The sequence below is a fragment of the Podarcis muralis genome, chromosome 2, assembly GCF_964188315.1.
Source record: "Podarcis muralis chromosome 2, rPodMur119.hap1.1, whole genome shotgun sequence".
In the NCBI taxonomy this organism is placed as follows: domain Eukaryota; kingdom Metazoa; phylum Chordata; class Lepidosauria; order Squamata; family Lacertidae; genus Podarcis; species Podarcis muralis.
The window spans coordinates 39,397,181-39,418,600 of record NC_135656.1 but is presented as its reverse complement, the minus strand read 5'-3'; the positions used below and the strand labels follow the sequence as shown (position 1 = coordinate 39,418,600).

At 43.4% G+C, this 21,420-nt stretch overlaps 1 protein-coding gene across 1 annotated transcript in view; it reads left to right on the top strand.

The window, feature by feature from the left end:
• LOC114590714 (heparan sulfate glucosamine 3-O-sulfotransferase 3A1-like) overlaps nucleotides 1–14,476 on the top strand; it is a 72,682-nt gene extending 58,206 nt beyond the window's left edge. Inside the window, exon 2 of the mRNA XM_028717124.2 lies at nucleotides 10,068–14,476. Coding sequence (XP_028572957.1) covers nucleotides 10,068–10,686 — 619 coding nt within the window. The 3' untranslated portion in view covers nucleotides 10,687–14,476. The remainder of the gene's footprint in view (nucleotides 1–10,067) is intronic.
• The last annotated feature ends 6,944 nt before the right edge of the window (nucleotides 14,477–21,420 follow it).

Here is a 21,420-nt window from a genome sequence, read left to right as displayed (position 1 = left end):
CAAAACACCAAGTGAACAAATGCCGGAGGCAGCAAACGCTGTGAAGTAACAGCAAAAGGTGTCAAGATGCCATGATCCCATGGTGAATTGATGCTTTTATCAGAATTTCCTTCTCTCCCCCCCCCCCCCCGCTTTCTTTCTTTCAAAGCATTGCATGTTGTTGACTCACAGTGCCAGTGGGGAGGTGTTTTGTTTTATCTCCTCCTGCCCACATATGCAAAACCCTGATAACTCTGCATTAACAAGCAGCTTTCATTTTTAACCGGCACTGTCATCTGAGCAGCAAAGCATCTCTCGAGAAGCAACACACAACTAAATCATGTTGGATGGCCCCTGTCTTTTTCCAGAGATGAACTCATTGATATGTGAGATTTATGTTGTGCACTTCCCCACTGCTACAAGAGAGAGTAGAGCTGAAGGAGTGTGGGAGGGGGAGGTCAATGAGGCTCTAGTTCGGTGGCAACCAGCGTCATGACCAATGTGCTACAAGTAGGGACATGAGGGAATTTCCAATGAAAACAGAGACAAGAGCGGAAATGGTCAGTGTTCACGTATTCATCCCATGTCCAGAATGGAAATTGATCCCGTGAATATGACCAGTATTTGCAATTGTTGCTTTCGGTCTGCAAATGTTACGTAATTCATAATGTTTCCCCATTATTTGTGTTGTGTTTCCTTCATGCTAAAATGAATGGGGCAGAATAATGTAATGAAAATATAATGTTCACAGTTAAATTCTGTAATTATGATAGTGAGACAAATTACATAGTTTTTGGTGGAAGATGAACTGCAGCACAATGGAAACATTGTTGCATGCGACAAATACATGCATTTTGATTTGAGATAAGGGAGAGGTATGGATAGCCAAGACCATAGACCTGCCTTCTTCTGTTCAGGCAGGCATGTAACAAAAGCCCACAGTGACACTGCTGAGCTTAGGCATGTAGTTTTGTCATTCATTTCAAGTGGATGGTCATCCACCCACCCTTCGAAATAGACCAGCCTACCTACTGAGAAATAATAATAATAATAATAATAATAATAATTTATTATTTATACCCCGCCCATCTGGCTGAGTTTCCCCAGCCACTCTGGGCGGCTCCCAATCAGTGTTAAAAACAGTACAGCATTACATATTAAAAACTTCCCTGAACAGGGCTGCCTTAAGATGTCTTCTGAATATCAGGTAATTATTTATCTCTTTGACATCTAATGGGAGGGCGTTCCACAGGGCGGGCGCCACTACCGAGAAGGCCCTCTGTCTGGTTCCCTGTAGCCTCACTTCTCGCAATGAGGGAACCGCCAGAAGGCCCTCGGCGCTGGATCTCAGTGTCCGGGCTGAATGATGGGGGTGGAGACGCTCCTTCAGGTATACAGGACCGAGGCCGTTTAGGGCTTTAAAGGTCAGCACCAACACTTTGAATCGTGCTCGGAAACGTACTGGGAGCCAATGCAGGTCTCTCAGAACCGGTGTTATATGGTCCCAGCGGCCACTCCCAGTCACCAGTCTAGCTGCCGCATTCTGGATTAATTGCAGTTTCCGGGTCACCTTCAAAGGTAGCCCCACGTAGAGCGCGTTGCAGTAGTCCAAGCGTGAGATAACTAGAGCATGCACCACTCTGGCGAGACAGTTCGCGGGCAGGTAGGGTCTTAGCCTGCGTACCAGGTGGAGCTGGTAGACAGCTGCCCTGGACACAGAGTTAACCTGCGCCTCCATGGACAGCTGTGAGTCCAAAATGACTCCCAGGCTACGCACCTGGTCCTTTAGGGGCACAGTTACCCCATTCAAGACCAGGGAATCCCCCACACCAACCCGCTCCCTGTCCCCCAAAAACAGTACTTCTGTCTTGTCAGGATTCAACCTCAGTCTGTTAGCCGCCATCCATCCTCCAACCGCCTCCAGGCACTCACACAGGACCTTCACCGCCCTCACTGGTTCTGATTTAAAGGAGAGGTAGAGCTGGGTGTCATCTGCGTACTGATGAACACCCAGTCCAAACCCCCTGATGATCTCTCCCAGCGGCTTCATATAGATATTAAAAAGCATGGGGGAGAGGACAGAACCCTGAGGCACCCCACAAGTGAGAGCCCAGGGGTCTGAGCACTCATCCCCCACCACCACTTTCTGGACACGACGAAATAAATGTGTCATTATCAGAAAGCAGTAGCAATGTGGTAAAGGTAGTTCCTTGTAGTTTGTTTGGAATGAGACAAACCATGAGCCTAGGTTGGCATATAAGGCTAAGCCAAACCACCATAGTATAGTGGCAACAGGACCAGGGAAGGAGCAAAGCACCAGCACATTGCTTATTCACTTTAAGCTATCCTTTAGTTCAGTGTTTCATGTGAATCAGGCCAGTGTGAGTGTTTAAAGTTTCTGAGTAACTCAGAGGTAAAGCTGTGATAAAGTAGAGCACATGAGAAAAAAATAAAATCATACAAAAATAGCACTGTCAGGGGCACACTGCTAACACTTTGATCTAGAGGATGGGTCCTTGAACTTTAAAAGTCTTTAGAATTATTGAAAACATTTCTTAATGGTGAGATACATGTTGGGTGCAAATGTCTGTCAAAACTCCAGTGGCCTCTGAGTTCCAGTGGTCATTCAGGGAAGTTGTACTTTGGACCAACATATTGCAATTCTCCCCCAAACCACCCACCCCTGTAGGGTTCCAAAGAATGATATAGCAGAATGGACTTGAATAGCAAATTAGATAAAGGTGATGGTGGGAGGGGAATGGCAGTGAGAAACACCTAAGCTTTAAACCCACCTTCAAGCAATTCCTAAGGTGATTATGGGCACTTCCAGACTGCTGGTATTTTCAGGTGGGATTCAGTCATATACATGCAGGTCTCGCTTACTGAACACAATGCATTCCCAGGAAATCATTCATTAGGCTAGTGTTTGCATTATGACCTGATGGTTTCCATTATTTCCTTTGTGAACCTATCTTATCCACGATCTCTCTTCCCACTCCCACCATGGTTTCTTTCGACCAGCAAAAGAGAGTCAAAGGGAAAACAGATTTGCCCAATCTCTCCTGCTCTTTTAATTGTCCAGTCTCTCCCCCTTCCCTCTCTTTGCACTTTCTGCCCTAAATGTTTGCCATTGACCAGCAACATCCAAATAAATTAGGAAGTGGGCAAATTCCAGCTGTTCGGATATCTGAATTTGAGGAATGTGTAGAAATGTTTGCACATAATTCTTTATTTTCAGATAAGTGAATTTTCGCATGGTGGGAGCTGTGGGAACTGGCACATTCAGGTTGGGCAATTGTAGTTCTTTGGCGTAAGAAACCCAGTTCTTACAACATTGGACTTTTTGTGATGGATAAAGTGATGAGGAAACGCCCTGGAAAGTGTGGGATGATACTTGTTTTGATGCAACGTCATCTCACCTACTGGCAAACAAATGAGGATGAATTCTCATCAAATAGCCAACATTGTCTAATCTCCCTGTAAACAAATCCAGATGAATACTCAGTAAACAGGTTTTCTAGAAGTGTCCTCTGTGCCTGTGCCTTTCATCATGAAACTGCTTTTGCAGTGGAGCATGCCGACTGGTGTTGGCGAAAGCCCATCTGTACAAATCCATAAACATTGCCTCCTTCAGCCAACAGGACAATGGAAATGCATGTCTGAGTGCACACTACATCGTGCCTGTGGACCATGTTTTGCTCCTGCGATAAGACTTTGCACAGCCTCTGGGACTTGGAGGCTCATGTGGGGAGGTGTGTGAATAAGTCACTCAATGGGGCTGGGCCTTGTACCAGGCTTGCTTTTGTACAAATATTTTTCCCCCTCCTGCAGCTTTGGCATCTCTTTCTTTTGCATTGTTTCGCCAGCAGTTATTTAATGCAGCCTTTGGGGGCCATGGTCAGGTCAATGGTAACAATGCCAAAGATAAGGATAAACGATTGTGTCAGTGTGTGTGAGCACTCAGGGATGGCTCTGCCGTAAGGCCCCGTGCTCTGTAATGTGCCACTCTTTGTTCATTGCACCCAAGGGCATCTGCATGGAAACTGTATCCGTACTGCTTACAAGCTTGCCCGCCGCTGCTCTTTTCTTCTTCACTTGGCATCCTGAGCCTATATAATTCAAGACACAATTGCCCATTCAGCAATCGCCACCAAGCATTGCAAAGCGAGAAACAGAATGCTGGAGGGGAATGAAGGAGGCTGTGTAGAAAGGAACTATCACACCGTGATAGCAAAACCTGTTCAATGGTCATTCTTCTCCCCATCGCATCCCAGAAGAAAGATAATCAGAGCAACAGTCATTTGGCCCCATTTTCTCCTCTGTTAGCAAATTGCATATACAGTGGTACCTCGGGTTAAGAACTTAATTTGTTCTGGACGTCTGTTCTTAACCTGAAAATGTTCTTAACCTGAGGTACCACTTTAGCTAATGGGGCCTCCCGCTGCCGCCGTGCCACCACCACGCAATTTCTGTTCTCATCCTGAAGCAAAGTTCTTAATCCGAGGTACTATTTCTGGGTTAGTGGAGTCTGTAACCTGAAGCGTCTGTAACCTAAAGCGTCTGTAACCCGAGGTACCACTGTATGGGCATGTTGACAGTCAAAACTGCTTGGGGGAGAGGACAGGAGTGGATCTAGCCAGGGACATACATGGTGAGTAGAGAACTCTTGAGGTCTGCAGGGCAATCCTGGATGGATGGTAGGGGTGATGTTGCTTCCAGAAGTGGCTTTCCAGATGGTGTGGTGCCATTAATCCAGCTGCCCAACAGATCAGTCACTGTTGCTTACTAGTAATGGGAAAGCTGATGGGGTGCAAACACATTGGTGGAGCCAATCCGATACTTGGGCTGGTGCATTTAACTTCCCCACCACTTTGTCCCTCTCCCTCCTGGTAAGCAACAGTGACACACCCTCTGGGAAGCTAGCATACAAGCACTCCCCCACCTGGCACAGATTCACTTCACTCTCAAATAGATTGGGACTGAAGAACAGACATGCATTCTGTCTCTGAATAGTAGTGGCAGAACACAGTTCACAGGCAGAAACTCTCAAACTTGCCAGTGGTGGGAAGGAAATGGAAGGGAAGTGCATGGCAAGCATTTAAGCTCCATTCAGCCTGACACTTAAAAAGCATAGAATTTGTTTTGGTAGAGGCACACCCTCAGGCATAGTCTCTCTGAGATGCATAGCAGAACTGTGAACACATCAGGAACACATGCATGTCCCAAAGGGAAAATGTGCAACTTCTCTCCTTCCCTGAAACCCATAACCGTGGAATGAAAGTAATCACTCATGCATCCTGTATATATGCCTCGGCCCAGTATACCTGAAGGAGCATCTCCACCCCCATCGTTCTGCCCGGATGCTGAGGTCCAGCTCCAAGGGCCTTCTGGCAGTTCCCTCATTGCGAGAAGCAAAGCTACAGGGAACCAGGCAGAGGGCCTTCTCAATAGTGGCGCCCACCCTGTGGAACACCCTCCCATCAGATGTCAAAGTGATAAACAACCACCTAACATTTAGAAGACATCTGAAGGCAGCCCTGTTCAGGGAAGTTTTTAATGTGTGACATTTTAATGTATTTTTCATTTTTGGTGATGCCCAGAGTGGCTGGGGAAACCCAGCCAGATGGGCGGGGTACACATAATAAATTATTATTATTATTATTATTATTATTATTATTATTATTATTATTATTTAACTATAACATGCTTTGGATAAAGGTGACCAAGGCTGAGTGCTTCTCATAGGGGTGGCCAGCACCATGGGACAAGGGTGCGCCACTGTCCTCCTGGTGCGTCCACACAGGACCAACTTTGCCACCACCCTGTACCACTTCCACACCATCCCACTAAGTGGCAGAAGCATCTCTGCCAGGATGCTGCCCAACCCTGCAGGTTGGTCCTGCACAGAGATACTTCTGCTTGCTCCAGTCCAACAGCAAAACATTAATGAGCACATGAAACGTTTGGCACCAGATTGGTAGTATTCTCAATGAAAAAGTAGGCATGTAATAAACGTATTCAGCAAACCAGTTAAACAGGACAATGTAAATCAGATGATGCTGTAGCTGAAATGTTCAGGGTCAGTTATATTTCCACGCTGCCTAAATAATTTGAGAATAGTCAAGGTTTTGGTTAGCCAGCATTTGTCAAATGCTATTGCTCCTATGACGACTGCTGGTGCCTGAACTGAGGGATATTTAATAGACATGGTGCTTAGTTCCCAAATTCTTGGTTCTGTTGTTCCCAAGCTTCCACTGAGGCGCTAGCTTTAGAGCTTTGGTAGCATACTTGAAGCATGGCTGACCTATCAAATGCATGGGTAGAACTGAGTCGGTGCTAGACTGAATTTAGATTACGCATATAAAAAGTACTCTGTTTCAGAGAAGGCATCCTCTTCCATTAAATAATTAAATAGACACACACACACCCCAATCCTACTAAATTTAAAATAACACAGTCCATTTATTCTGGCAAAAAATCATTTGGAAATTATGTTTGCCAAAATATTTCTGTGGCTCTGATCTTTTTCAAGTGGCTCCTTCTCAATAAAATCCAGATGCCACCCATCCATAAGGCCCTACAGGCTGCTGTTTATGTCCATGAAAGATGCCTTTGTCATTCATTAATCTCTCCAAAGCTGTGGCAGGACATGCCTAGTGGCTCCCAACAACATGCAATCCGTGGCTTCAGCCTGCCAAGTGTTGACACAAGCAGACAAAGATAGCATTCATCTCCCAGTTCTGAAGAAGACTAATGTGCTACAAAGATGCCACCTAAAAGTTTGAGTTCCCCGGTAAATCAAGATATGAGCAATCAACTTTCTGTGTTTGCTTTGTTAGGGTAGCATTTCAGTGGCTCCTCTCATTCTTAAGAATGGGTAATTAATGTTGGACTTGGCAATATCTGGCCCTATTGTGAATCATCTGGGAAAATCTTTGTTTGCTTTTATGGGACTGGGTTTTGGCTGACCCTTTCTGTAAGCATCCTTTTTAAAAGAGGAAGCTCACAGAAGTCTGTCTTTAAAGTTAGATGATCCTACAGTGCTCTGTTGCCATCTAACAGTTATTAAGCTCTTTCAGGTGTTTGAAAACAGTAAAGAACTGTGGCTTCTGGGGCATATTCAGAGGCAGTACCTAGGAAGACTCCAGTGAAGGCTTTGTCTATGTAATCACACATTGGCCTCATGTGGTTATGAGTGGACCGAGCAGCATATTTTCATTTTTGGTGGACCACAATCATAAATTCATCCAGTCCCATTTTGTTTGGACATTTTTAAAACAATGCATGAATAAATTGTATTTAAATTAAATGCATTTATTTTTCAATAAAGTTTCACACCAAAACTGCACTGCAAAATTCAGATAAGTGCATAATCCAACTGGGAATTTTGTTGTGAGCTGTAAGCAAATACAGAAGTGTCATACCAGGTCAGTGTGCTGCAGAAAGCAGACCAAATGCATTCCTCCCCCATTCCTAAATGTGGTTTTAAAATGTGACAATTACTCAGAGGGAGAAGTGTGATGAGTTGCCACATTTATGTAATCTGTAATCTAAATGTATCAAAATAAGAATTATTTTCACAACCATACCTTTTAGAATGAAACACGCACAGAGTCAGACTGCCTATTCTTGCCTCCTGGATACTTATTTAGTAGTAGGATACAATCTAGCAGTCGTTGCTCTTGCATCACGTTGGGCTATCTTTTTAAAGGGAGATGGGAGTCGCATGATAGAAACATCCCTTGATGTTCTCTCTAATTTATTTTGGCCCAGTGTCATCTCAGTTTTGCAAGTCATCTTGATTACATTCTCCAACTGACCGTCACAACTTTAGACTTTTGAATTAATGTTGTAATTATTCTTACCCAAACCCTCACAACAGTTTCCCTTTAGGATTTACATATTAGTCTCTCTCTCTTTTTGGTTCACATCAGTTTCACATGTGTTTATTTGTAAGTCTATTCCATTCTGCTTCCACATTAATCTGCTGTTTCTTAAAAATGCACATGGAGGACATAAATATGTATTTCTGGGAGTATTTTTTCCCCAAAATATGCCTTTCTAAATTTCTCTCAAAGTATGCATTTCTTCTCTCTCTCTCTCTCTCTCTCTCTCTCTCTCTCTCTCTCTCTCTCTCTCTCTCTTAAAAAAAGCTTATCATAAAATATTCATCTTTATACTACATTGGAAAATTTTAAAAGCCAAAAACTGCAATACAAAACCCACAGGAGTACAAAATCCAACGGATAACTGTGTTGTGATCTCCGCATTAGTTTGGGAGATGCAGAGCAGATCAGTTCCTATCAGAAATCACAAAGAACAAATTCCTCAAGCAACCCTAGTTTTCTTCAGGCAGATGATTCCTTGTTGAATTGCTTTTGTTGCTAGGATTCCTATCTTCCCACTCACATTCAGCTTAAAGCACCAGTTGTTTTGCCTTCCCTTGATGACGTCCTTTTGAATGTTTGAAAACTCAAAACATTCTCCCACCCCCCAAAACCCCACATGTTATAATCAGTTTGGTGAAGTATATAGGGTTGCATCCAGTGTTGCTGTTCTACTTCCACAATGGCACTTCCTCCTTCTCTCCCCTGCAACCCTCTGTGCACCCTCAAATTCTCTTCCAAAAGGCTGGGGGATATTCTGGGAGGGGTGAGCTCAGGGAAGGGAGAGGAATTGGAAGCCCCATTCCATAAGTGGAAGATCACTCATGTAGCATTGGATACTCATAGTGTTGAGTTTGGACTGAGAAACCCATATTCAGATGCCCATTCAGCTTTGAAGGTCACTTGACTCTAACTAACCACACATGAGAATAAAATGGTAGGATGAACAGGACTGCTTTGGGGTAGAGTGAGAGGTGACTAAAAACAAAAACAAAAAACCTCCTCATGTTTTTTCAGATGCAACATACAGAAAAGAAACTTCCTTCCCCCCTCCCCCTCCCCAAGAGAGTACAACACAACATGCAAGGATGAGTGGAATGTATAAACATGCCATTACACAAACTAGATACAAGTAGAAGAGAAGAAGAAGAGTTTGGATTTGATATCCCATTTTATCACTACTCTAAGGAGTCTCAAAGTGGCTAACATTCTCCTTTCCCTTCCTCCCCCACAACAAACACTCTGTGAGGTGAGTGGGCCTGAGAGACTTCAGAGAAGTGTGACTAGCCCACTAGCAGCTGCATGTGGAGGAGCGGAGACGCGAACCCAGTTCCCCAGATTACACCTCCACCGCTCTTAACGAAGCTGGAGGTGTAACAGTGACTAGCTAAATGCCTCTAGGATGTCCAAAGGCAATAACCATCCCAGTCAAATGTGCGGGGTATGAATACAACAACAACAACAACAACAACCCCTATTTGTTCACACCAGGCATCTGGGATTCAGAGCTATACAACTTGGGAACACAGAGGAATTGGTTATCATCGCTAATAGCTTGTCTATAGACTTCTCCTCCATTAATTTGCCTAATATTTTTAGAAGTCATCTAACCTAGTTCCCAGGGCAGGAATGGGGAACCTGTGACCCTTCAGACATTGTTGGACTCCAATTCCCATCAGCGTCAGCCAGCATAATGATTATGCAGTGTTCAATATTGTACATCTTTTTTTCTAAACTGAATCTGCTGCCTGGCAATTTTAACTGAATTATTCCTAAGTAATAATTTTATGAGTAAGAAAAATAGCTACCACTTCCATAGCAATTTGTAATAAAGGAAACCATTCCTATTTGCATCTGTGGGAATGATATCATAGCTAAATTACACTGTTTGGATAGGATAGACTACTTACTGATATGTTTGTGGCTCAATGCACATGTAATAGCTACACTGTGCACATAACTGGAGATTTACTTATTGTGTCAGACTTAGCTTATGAAAATGGATGGTATGAGCCTTGGTGTAGACAGTAAAGCATTCAAACAAATGAAAAATGTGTTATGAGTGCTATGAGTAAGTGCAATCTACGTGCATCTATTTGTTTGTGCCAGATGGCCTTCATTGCAAGAGACCTTAACCAAACTTTTGCTGTTGAAGGCCAATTCTCCAAAAGTAATTTCGATCTCTCCTCTTTTCTGCATTAGGGATTTGATGCCAAGAACTCTCGATGGGCAGATCACCATGGAGAAAACTCCCAGCTACTTTGTCACCAAGGAAGCCCCGGCTCGCATCTCTGCCATGTCAAAGGGCACCAAGCTCATTGTGGTGGTGAGAGACCCAGTCACCAGAGCCATTTCTGACTACACGCAAACTCTGTCCAAGAAGCCTGACATCCCCACCTTTGAGAGCCTGACCTTCAAAAACAGGACTACAGGCCTCATTGATACCTCCTGGAGTGCCATCCAGATTGGCATTTATGCCAAGCACCTGGAAAACTGGCTCCTGTACTTTCCCATTGGGCAGATCCTCTTTGTCAGTGGGGAGAGGCTAATCAGTGATCCGGCTGGTGAGTTAGGCCGAGTCCAGGACTTTCTGGGCCTCAAGAGGATCATCACGGACAAACACTTCTACTTCAACAAAACCAAGGGTTTCCCATGCCTGAAAAAGGCTGAAGGCAGCAGCAAGCCCCACTGCTTGGGCAAAACCAAGGGGCGGACCCACCCCAACATAGACCAGGAAGTGGTCCAGAGGCTGCGGGAATTCTACAGGCCCTTCAACATGAAGTTTTACCAGATGACTGGACATGACTTTGGCTGGGATTGAGGCTGGGGAAAATAATAATTTAAACAAATAAAAAGGAAAAATATATTTTTGTACATATCAAAAGAGAGGGGAAATTAATATTTGTGCTAATGTCTGGTGGTTCCAATTAATATTTTCATTTTGATGCACATATCATGGTTTTCTGTTTTTCTTGTTTTGTTAGTCAGGATTTATAGTATTCACTTCCACAAGGCTGTCCGTTGAGATCTGGCCACTGCGTCCAGTATGGGTCTGCCTTTTTCCAATTTTCCATTAGACATCTTTGAGGTTTTTGTGAAGTAATTTGGCACTATTTGTCTATTAATTCTGGGTTCTGTGCCCAGATTTTTAACAAAATGGCATTAATCGGTCACGTTGGTGACCAAAATAATCAGGTTTGGAAGATATTTTCCTAGTTCTACTGCTCTGGCATGACATGCTGTATGAGACTCAGATGTCAGCCTTATAAAATGATATGTCATAAGAGTCTGGAGTGGGATCCATTTTTATTTCACTTTTTTAATTTGAGAGAGAGTTTCATGATGTGAATTCAGTAAACAGCTTGAGAGGGGACTGTTTGATTTACAAAATTCTTCACTCCTTTCTTCCCCAGCTGACTTCATAAGGACACTGCCAGCATCCACTCCTGGCATGTACCCTGATAGTGCCCAGCACAACCAGAAAGAGAAGGGTTCTCTCTAGCCCAAATACAGCATTATCATTTCCCAAGATGTAACAACGGTTCTCTGTTTCATCTGCTGAAGCTAAAGCACACCCTTGGGAATGGGTCATTAGGCATTTACTGAAGAGTGGTGTGAGGCCTTGTCCAAACATATGACTCCAAACCTAGATGTTTTCTCAGAGAAGATCCAATATCCAAACTAATTAAGATAAAGTATCTTCATTATAGTTCGAAAGGCTTTTCAAAGCCTTATCCCTCTACCCCCAATGAACCCACCTGTTGTCTCCGTAAAACCTTGTATTAGCTCAGATTTCTCTACCCAGAGCCCAGTGACAGCTGGGCTGAGTGGAAGAGTCAACAGTAGGAAGAGAGAAAACTAAGTCATTTACTCTGTCATCTCCCCCACTTAAGGACAAGGGGTCATGAGGTTACCACTCACTACCTTCAGCCAACCCACTCGGCCTCCTGTCTCTGCTCAGAATGGCTCATCTCTAGCCTTAAGCCCTTTCCTGGCAGTGTCTTGTGCCATAAAACATCTGGGTAAACATTCAATAATCACCCAAACAAAGAAGGGAAAGTAGTTAATTGGTCACTTGAGAATGTAACATACGACAATGCTGGCTTGCTCCCGCTCACAGCAGTTCTTCTGTCTGAGAGTCTTCTGAGAGCTTGATTCATCCCAAAAACAGTGATCAGCCATTGGGGAAAAGTACTCTGTCTGGGGACTCTGAAAGGGAGGGGGACCATCAGCACTAGCTGTGTTATTATACTGCCATGTGCCCTGAAATGGAGACTGGTTTACAATACACTTGGTACACTGGGTACCAAGTAATACCATGACCCTCTTTTGACCTGGTTCATCTCCCACATCCAAAACTACAGCAGTGAATCATTTCCCATTATTGAAAAACAACAACATAGAGATATTTCAATAAACTTGAAAGCCTATGTCACCTTTTAACTAGCTAACAGTTATTGATATTGGTGACAATTTAGGCACATTGTTCCTGATAAGTATTTTCAGCCGTCCATGAATCTGGAAGGGTGACAACTTGATCCTAATCAGGTTGCACAGCTTTGCAATGTATGAGGAAACATCTCTATATCCTAACTATATCCCAGTGTCATGGTTTGTAATTGGCCTGGCACAACTAATGCTCACTGGGACCTGGCAGAACAATATGAGGACTAGGCTGAAATTAGAACTGGAGACCTGGGGTAATTATACTTTGGTCTCTGTTAATATTTGTTAACACTGCAGGTCTCAAACTGCCTTCCCTCAGGTATCATACATTGGTGTTTCTGTCACATTTCAAGTTCTATGGGCCAAACTAGAATTGACCTTGGCTGACACATTTCTTTTCATGTGTCTGCCCTGTTTAAATACAAAGCGAAGGATGAAAGTCTTCTTTTAACAGTAAAAGAACACATGGGAAAAGAACAGCCAGCCCTCCCACCACCGATACCTTCTTTTCCCTCCATCCATTGCTCCAATCAGTGTTTTCCACTCCCATCTCCCATCCACTAGAGCAGCCAGCTCCAGGGCATCAAGGCGCAGAATGGAAAAGGATTAGGTAGCCCTTTCACACATACTCCTTTTACCCAGCACACCCATTTCACGTGTGAACAGGGTGATCACTTAAATGTCCCATCACATCTAGTTTGGCCCTAAGTTGTCCTTGTCAGATTTTTTTTAAGCATCCCCCCAAAAAAAATCTAACTGATATAGAGCATGTCATACACTTTACATACCTCTTTTTCATGCTATATCCTAGCAAAAGAATTGGGTTTTGTGGCTAAATGAAAGCTCTCTTCAATGACAGCAGTGAACACATGACCAGAGGATATGTGGATGAGTTGTTTCACGCACCATTTCTTCAATCCAAACATTTTAGAACTCTGCAAAATCAGGATTCTAAAACAGGTTTGGAGCCTCAATGAATACAAAAGACTCCATACTTCAGACAGATGGAAGGCAACAAAAATGGTGACAAAGCAGGGCAGATCTAACGTGCTCATTGTGTTTGCTCCTGCCACACGTTTACTGATGCCTGAAGAGAGTTGAAGGATTTGAAATCTCTCTCAAACAGGAAGTAAGACACTGTTTCTTTTTAGATGCTGAGGTAGATCAGTTCCATAATGACCTAATGACTGGGGATGGCTGAGTTTGTTTCCTGTAGAATTCTCTTGGGCTTCAGTTAGGGTTTCCAGATTAAAACATGACCTCTTTTGATTGGGACACCTTGGAACAGCAATCTCTACACATGACATGGAGCTAGCATGTTCTCAAGTGAGAGATGACCACATTGCCATTTTACAGAATTGTGATATACAAAGAGGTGAGCAGCAAAAGGACAGGAGAGGTTGTCTTGTTTGTTTATGTGTGGGGTCATCTTTGTACAGAATAATTGCAGCTTCCATTCATTTCCAGACAGCTTACAGCCAAGTACCAGCTTGTAGTTTGCATATCACTTTGTGGCTGTTTTCTCTGTTAATACAAGGCTGAATTAGGGCCTTGGTGCATATGGGCTTTACTGTGTCCCTGTGGAGTGATGTTTCATAATAACTAACCCCAATCAGTTTTGTATTGAGAAGCGCACACTATAACACTCCTATGCAGACAATCTGAAGGATGCAGCTTGTCAATATTTCTCCAAAGGGTTGTTTCTTGCCGGCATATATACAATGAACTAAAAAACTATGTACAAAACTAAATTAAAAGCCAGATTGTAAAGGAGCCTGTTGAGCGAGTCTTTTACCTCTTAGCACACCTGGTGTAATAAATGCAAATGGATATGGCATTAATTTATATTTTGTGGAATCTATGACTCCTACTCAAGAGCATACTTTCTGAAGTTATTTATTTTAAATAGTTATTACTTTATCTCTCCTTTTCTATCCAGTATATAAGGTATACCATATAAGGCCTGCCAAGAAAGATACCCATGTCTTTTTTATTAACAGAAAATAATTCTTCTTTCCTTTGTACATACTATTTTATGTTATTTCTTTGCGTTGTAATCCTCTCATTTCCTCACTTTGATGCTATTTCTGTATGAGCTGAAATACTTTTTAATTTAATTTAAGGCTGAAAAGCACATGTTTTAATAAACCTTACGGGTATTGAGAGGCACTGTGCTGTCTTTTTTGGCTTTGACACAAAGCGTGGGGGAGAGAGAAGATGTGAACCTGGGCTATTTCGTAGTCATCACAGTTTTAATAAAAATTCTCTGATGTCTGATTTTTATATACATAGTAAATATGAAGACCCATTTAAATAGAGGGAGTCAAAGCTGCAGCCTCAGAATGCTGCAAACTAGCATCACTTTACTTGTGTGATGAGCAGAACCATGGTGTTGATGCTGAAAGCAGATGCCAGTGAGGGCTTAGCCCTGCCTTGCCCAACCTAATGCTCTCCAGATGTTTGACTCCCATCAATCTCAGCCAATATGGCCATATTTTCAGGAGTGATGGGAGTTGCAATCCAGCAACATCGTGAGGGCACCAGGTTAGGGAAGCTTGGCTTAGCCAAAGTCATAGAAGAAAGAGATACCGAACAACCAGTTTTTAACAGTTCAACCAGCAAAAATATATTGCAGAATGTGTGAAATGTCAGTAGCATCTCGTTTCCAGATGCTATCAGGCTTCACCCATGCCTGACCAGATCCTGCTAAACACATTGGCTCCACTTCCATCCCTGTCTGTTTGTTTAGAATTCTTATATATACCATTTTAAATCATGCATATTGATGTATACTTTCCATAAAAGGATGTGTAAAAAACAAATCAAAAATCATATGAAACATACATAATAATTAACAACTATTTCACTCCATTTAAAAGTAGTACAAGAAATGTCCAGGCAGGAGAAAACAGAGTAAACATTGTTGTGATACCTATCACTTCATTCTTCTGCATTATTTACGCATTCATTCATTTCTTCACAAAGCATTTATAGACCACTTCATTGTTTAAAAATCTCTAAGCTGTGTACACTATGAGCAAAACACCCCCAATGTCAATTAAAACAAAAATACAACCAATAAGTAGGTTGTACAGACCAATCTTCTGGGGCAAAAGAGGAAATGTGCTACAGAAAGTCAGAAAGAGGTGGACCTCATGAATAGTGTTAGTGAAGTTGTGCATTTTCAAGGGCTGCCCAGTTCTTCAAAGGGCTATGTGTTGATGCTGGCATGTCCACAAATTCAGTGGTTAATGAAGCAGGAATCTAATGGAACAGAGGAAGCTGCCTTAAATAAATCTGTCTAGTGGTCGGTTTCAATTACTACTGACTCCTCCAGGTATGGTGAACTTGTGGCTCTCCAGCTGCGGTTGGACTACCAACTTCCATCATCTTCAATCTTTGGCCATGGTGACTGAGGCTAATGGAATTTGGAGTCCCAGAACATCTGGAGAGTCACAAGTTACCCACCCCAAACTCTCTGCACTGACTGGCAGCAGTTCTGCAAGGTAGGGATTTCCCTAGGTCTACCTAGAGATGCTGGGGATTGACTGGGGAGCATCTGCATGCAAAGTATGCTTTCTACGACTGCCCCGAGAAAGCAGATGGTCACATTTCACTTCGGAAATGTTTCAGCAAAAGCATATTCGGTGGTTTGGCAATCAAATATCAAATTTTCAGTGTGGTGAGGTAAAACGAGATTTCTATTTATTTTTTTACTTGCACAGATTAAATCCCAAGAAAATACACTCCTGTACCTCAGAACATTCTATTAAATTCCTGCCGTTTCATATAAATCTTTATCCTTGGACAGAAAAACATCCTATTACTTTTCCTGAGCTTCTGCATTTTGTCTTTTAATTATTGCTATTGAGAGTTCATAATGTAGGCTCAGCATTCCTCCCAGGTAATATTTATCTAGATTTGGACTGAAGGACTTGAGCTTATAATGCAAACATAAGAAATCCTCATTAAGGCTTTGGGGAGGAAGGGACTTGACTGGATATAGTACAACCGGGGGGGGGGGGGGGGGGAGTTTAGTAAGGAAGATTTTTCTCTCTCTCCTCTTTTTCAACATCCTCCATTTTCAGAACTGGCCCCAGACATTTTGCTGCCTGAGGCAGAACAGCAAATAGCATCCCTTCTCCTAAAGCATGAATCTTCATACCCAAGAAAGACCTGGGGTTTTTTGATACCTGAGAAAGAAAAACCCCATGAATGCCTCTGCCTGGGAGAAAATGACAACAACAAAACAACAGAAAATGTAACCATTTGCTGCCCTCTGATGACACTCAAAATCATCTGTCTGAGGTGGTCACTCGGACTAATGGTAGGTCCATCAGTGGCCATTTTATGTATGGTTATAGTAATACAAAAACGATGGCCTTCTTAGACTTTAGCAATGCCATTCTTAAAATTATTATGCCACCAGTGTTTGTGAACTCAGGTTCTTCTCTGGACTTAAGCAAATCTTTGTTTCTCAGCATAAGTTCCTTATGGCAAATTGAGGACAAGAGTGTACCAACATTTCCCCCATGATTTATAGTTTTTCTTCCTCCTGGCTGAGATTGCTTCTGATCTTTCCTTCTGAGCTTCCCTTCAGTGCGTGTGTGAGAGGGGGGGATTTTTCTCTGAGATGCCATATCAAAGGGTGTGTTGTTTATCACCCTACGTTGCCCCTTCCCCCAACAGGAGAATTTCTAGAGGCAACTTTTGCCCAGCAGAAAGAGAAGAACAGATTACTGGAGCAGCAGACCAAGAAATACAACAACCACATACCCCCTACCTCCCAGCCACCAAGTAGAACTGCAGAGCCTTTGAGATTAGAAGCAAGGATGGTACAGATGGAGGCACCCTGTGTGCAAGTGTTATATGGGTCCTGGCCATACACCACTGCCCAGATCTCATGCCTCCCTTGCCCTGAAGTATTACAATAGGCATCCCCATTTTGTTCCTCCTTGAAGGTCTGGGTGCAGCACAATAGTGCATCTCTATGACTTGGCCGAAGCATCAGGAAACCTTCAGGCTGTGGCTTCTTGTAATGAAACCCTCTGAGCAATTCACATTTTTCAGCATCATTCAGCAATGTTATGTTTTAGATGAGATGTAGTGACTCCCCTGCCTTTCTTGTTAAAAGAGGGGAAGGTATGCAGGAACCCCCAAACTGCCTCACGAAGATCCCGAGCCTTATAATCTTCGAATTACCAACCTACCTTTTTTATTTGCTTCCAATTTGCTATCATAAACCCCATCTGTTTCCCTTGGCAGCTCCTTCGCCACATAAAAATGCAGCACTGCAATGATGCCTGTGGCTTATGGATCCAAAGCCAGGATCTTAAGGGAGAAAAATGATGGGAGCACATTAAAGATTCTCTTTCTGAGAAAAAGGCTGCAAACTATGTTTGATGAGGTAGGTAAAATTAGTTGGAGGATCTACCCAGTACAAAGAGTTCCTCTCGATGTGCTTTGCAGCACTCTTAAGGATTATCTGTCAGCAAATCACAGGGGCTTCAGACCCAAACATTTGAGCTTAGGAAGGGAATGCTTTTTGTGGTGTGTGTGTGGCACAGATTGGTGAGGCACCAGTTGGAGTCACTTTATGCTATGTCACATACCAAAGCCTTGATGCCTCCCATTACATTACATTACATTACATTACATTACATTACATTACATTACATTAAAGGTAAAGGGACCCCTGACCATTAGGTCCAGTTGTGACCAACTCTGGGGTTGTGGCGCTCATCTCGCTTTATTGGCCAAGGGAGCCGGTGTACAGCTTCCGGGTCATGTGGCCAGCATGACTAAGCCACTTCTGGCGAACCAGAGCAGCACACGGAAACACCATTTCCCTTCCCGCCGGAGTGGTACCTATTTATCTACTTGCACTTCATGCTTTCGAACTCCTAGGTTGGCAGGAGCAGGGACTGAGCAATGGGAGCTCACCCTGTCACAAGGATTCAAACCGCCAACCTTCTGATTGGCAAGTCCTAGGCTCTGTGGTTTAACCCACAGCGCCACCCGCATCCCAGATACATTAAATTAGGGTGGTCCTAATTTCTACAAGACTGTACTTTGCTTCAAGAGTGGGCATCTTATGACCTTATGAATGTTGTTGGTCTACAATTCACATTATCCCTGACCATTCCTAGTTATGTGAATTGCTAACTGCAGGGTGTGGATTCATCCAGTTTCGGACCATGGCAGGAGCTAAGAGTTAAAGCACTCTTTCTCCTGCTACAGTCCCCCCATGGCCTCTGTTTATTTTTTTGTTAAAATCACAAATTTCTTTGTTAAAATTACCAGCTGCATGAATAACATCACATTCAGTTTGGCCCTTAAGTTGTATTCCTTTTGAAGACTGCATAGTGCATTATCAAGAAGGTCCAGGATTAGGGGGAAAAGAAGGGACAAAGTAGTCAGCCCAAGAGTGAGGGATAAACTGATCTCTAATAGCTGTTTCTGCTGGATGTTGTGTTTATCAAACAGTTGATAAAAGGATGATTCAGGCATTTGAAAACATACATAAAGAACTCCCCAGCCTCAGAGATCCACCATAAACTAAACAGCACCCTGTTTAGTCTCTGTATTCTTCCAATACTGCCATTTCCTCCAGTGAATTATAGCCATGGGAAACAGAGCTACATGTTGGCTTCCAATTATTTTAGCCTGTGGCAAGCCAGCAATAAGAACACATAAGCACTGTTGGATCAGACCAAAGGCCTGCCTAGTCCAGTATCCTTTTTCCCACAGTGGCCAATCAGATGCCTATGGGAAGCCCACAAGCAGGAGATGAGGGCTGTTCTTCCCCAGAGACTAGTATTCTGAGGCATGGAGTATCTTATTCTGGATGCAGCATCATGACTAATAACCACTGATAGCCATACCCTCCAGTCATTTTCTAATCTGCTTGTAATGCCATCTAAGTTGGTGGGCCATCACCCTATCTTGTGGTAGAGAATTTTATAGTTTTAACTACGCACTGAGTGAGAAAGTACTTCCTTCTCGTGTCATGTTCAGCTGCCAACGTCTGCAGAGTTTGGTTTCTTGGCATACCACTGGTGGGGGAAATCACCTTTGTAGTGTGCCAACAGCCAAATCCAATGCATGCCAGGAGATGTGCACGAGTGACAAGCCAAAGACTGAAGCAGCTGGAGCCAACCTGGGCAAGATATATTTTTCCCCCCTATGGCCACAACATACTGAAGTGATCGTGAGAGGAACAGGGCACAGCGGAGCCAAGGGAGTTGCTCACATACCAGGACGCATGAATCATGCGGCTTTTGCCATGTAGGTCTGGCTCACACAACTTGCAACTTGCCAAGCTGAACATCGACCACCGGGCAAGGGACCCAATAAGCCTGTTTTGAATAGCTCACTGGGACTTCTTGGACACGTGGCAGCCCCATTTTGCAAGGCTGATGGGCTGCGTTTGGACTGATGAGGCATCAGTTCTGCAGGCTTAATTCGGGTTGGGTTTGACAATGCCCTCGAAGGAGCTCTCTGCACTTTTGTCCCTGTCAGCAGCGTGAGTCAGCTTGACCTGCATCACACCTGGATGCGGGAAACCATTATGGCGCACGTCCCATAGGCTGCAAAATGAGCAGAGCATGAGAAGATGCTAAATAGTTTATTACAGTTGTGAACATGGGAAGGAAAGGGGATGGGGTTGAGATGCCGTTCAAAACACAAATACAATAGTCCTTGTGTGAAGTGGAAAAAGCAGGCTAGAACATACAGTCCAGAGATGAATATTCCATCGGCACTTAAGCATAGCATTGGCACTGAATATTAAAAGAATGAATAATAAAAACAGGCAGCTATCAAGGCTGTGCATCACATGTAAACTTCTGTGAAACATCCAGCAGAGTACGAAAGAGTTGATCCTTCAACCTCACCCACACTTGCTCCTTTCAAATATGCATTACATTACAGTTTCAAACCACTAGCAAGGTAAGGTGTTGAGGGAAGGAAACAGGATCCAAACTCATGTGGGAAATGGTCACCACTTAAAAAGCTCCATTGCTAACTAATTTGCAGCAACTGACCTCAAGCATGGTTCAAACACAATATCACAGTAGCAAGGATAAGAAGGTGGAGTCGCCGTCCCACAACTGAACAACGCATGTGCATGCAGAGCATACAAAGCTGTAGGAGGGAGTATAAAGACCTCCATTGTCCCTTTCAAGCCACTTTGATGCACAATCAGGAAACCCCCTCAGAAGAAAAAAAATGGGTTATGGTATCTGCCACTCCCCAACTCCCTCTGGTGACATGGAGAGACATTCTCCAGGCTCTTTGGTCTCTGTGTTTAGACTCACTTCACCCTGAAATGTGCCGACATGGAACAGCAATGTCAGGAGGCCATGAATAAAAGCTTTCATCGGCTGTCACTTCCCATTACAGCAGGCATGACATGGAAATGCACTCGCAGTGGCCTTGGTGGTTTGGGAATTCTGTCAGGGCCTCGCAAAGGGGACTTTTCCATTGCCTACCAAGAAACAAAGTAATTGGCTGTCATTTTTCCTTTTGCTCCATTGATCCTTTCGAATTTTAACCAATCATCTTGGCTCATGGGAAGTCAAGCTTTCTGTCTTGAGCTAACTCGGCCTCCTTCCTCTGTCCTGCTGCACAGAGGGTTTTTCTGAAGAGACGGGTGGAGGCAGTCACAAACCTCAAGCAGTCGTTTCTGGAGTAGACCTACATATTCCAATCCCAGTAGGCTCCATACAGCATCCTTGGCTGAGCTTTGTAAGCGTTTGCAAAAAGATCTTCCAGAAGAGATACCAAGAGCTAAGGTCCAGTCTGCTTGGAATGAGCAAGAAAAAACCCCTGGTACTTGCTGTCAGAGTAGTAGTTTGACCCTTTATCCCAAGAGCGCTCTGCTCTAATGTTTTTCAGCATACCAGCTGTCCACCTGGATGCCAGCACCAACCCACTAAAAGCTCTCTTCTTTATGGCTTTATGGAGTTTGGAAGTTTCAGAGTGTACATTACATGGTTGGCTACGTTTTATTTTATTTTTCTGCCCCGCTTCAAATCCTTGGTTTCTTACTTGAAAAAACAAAAACCCTCCACAAATAAAAGTGTTTTTAAGTGTTTCTTTTTTTTAA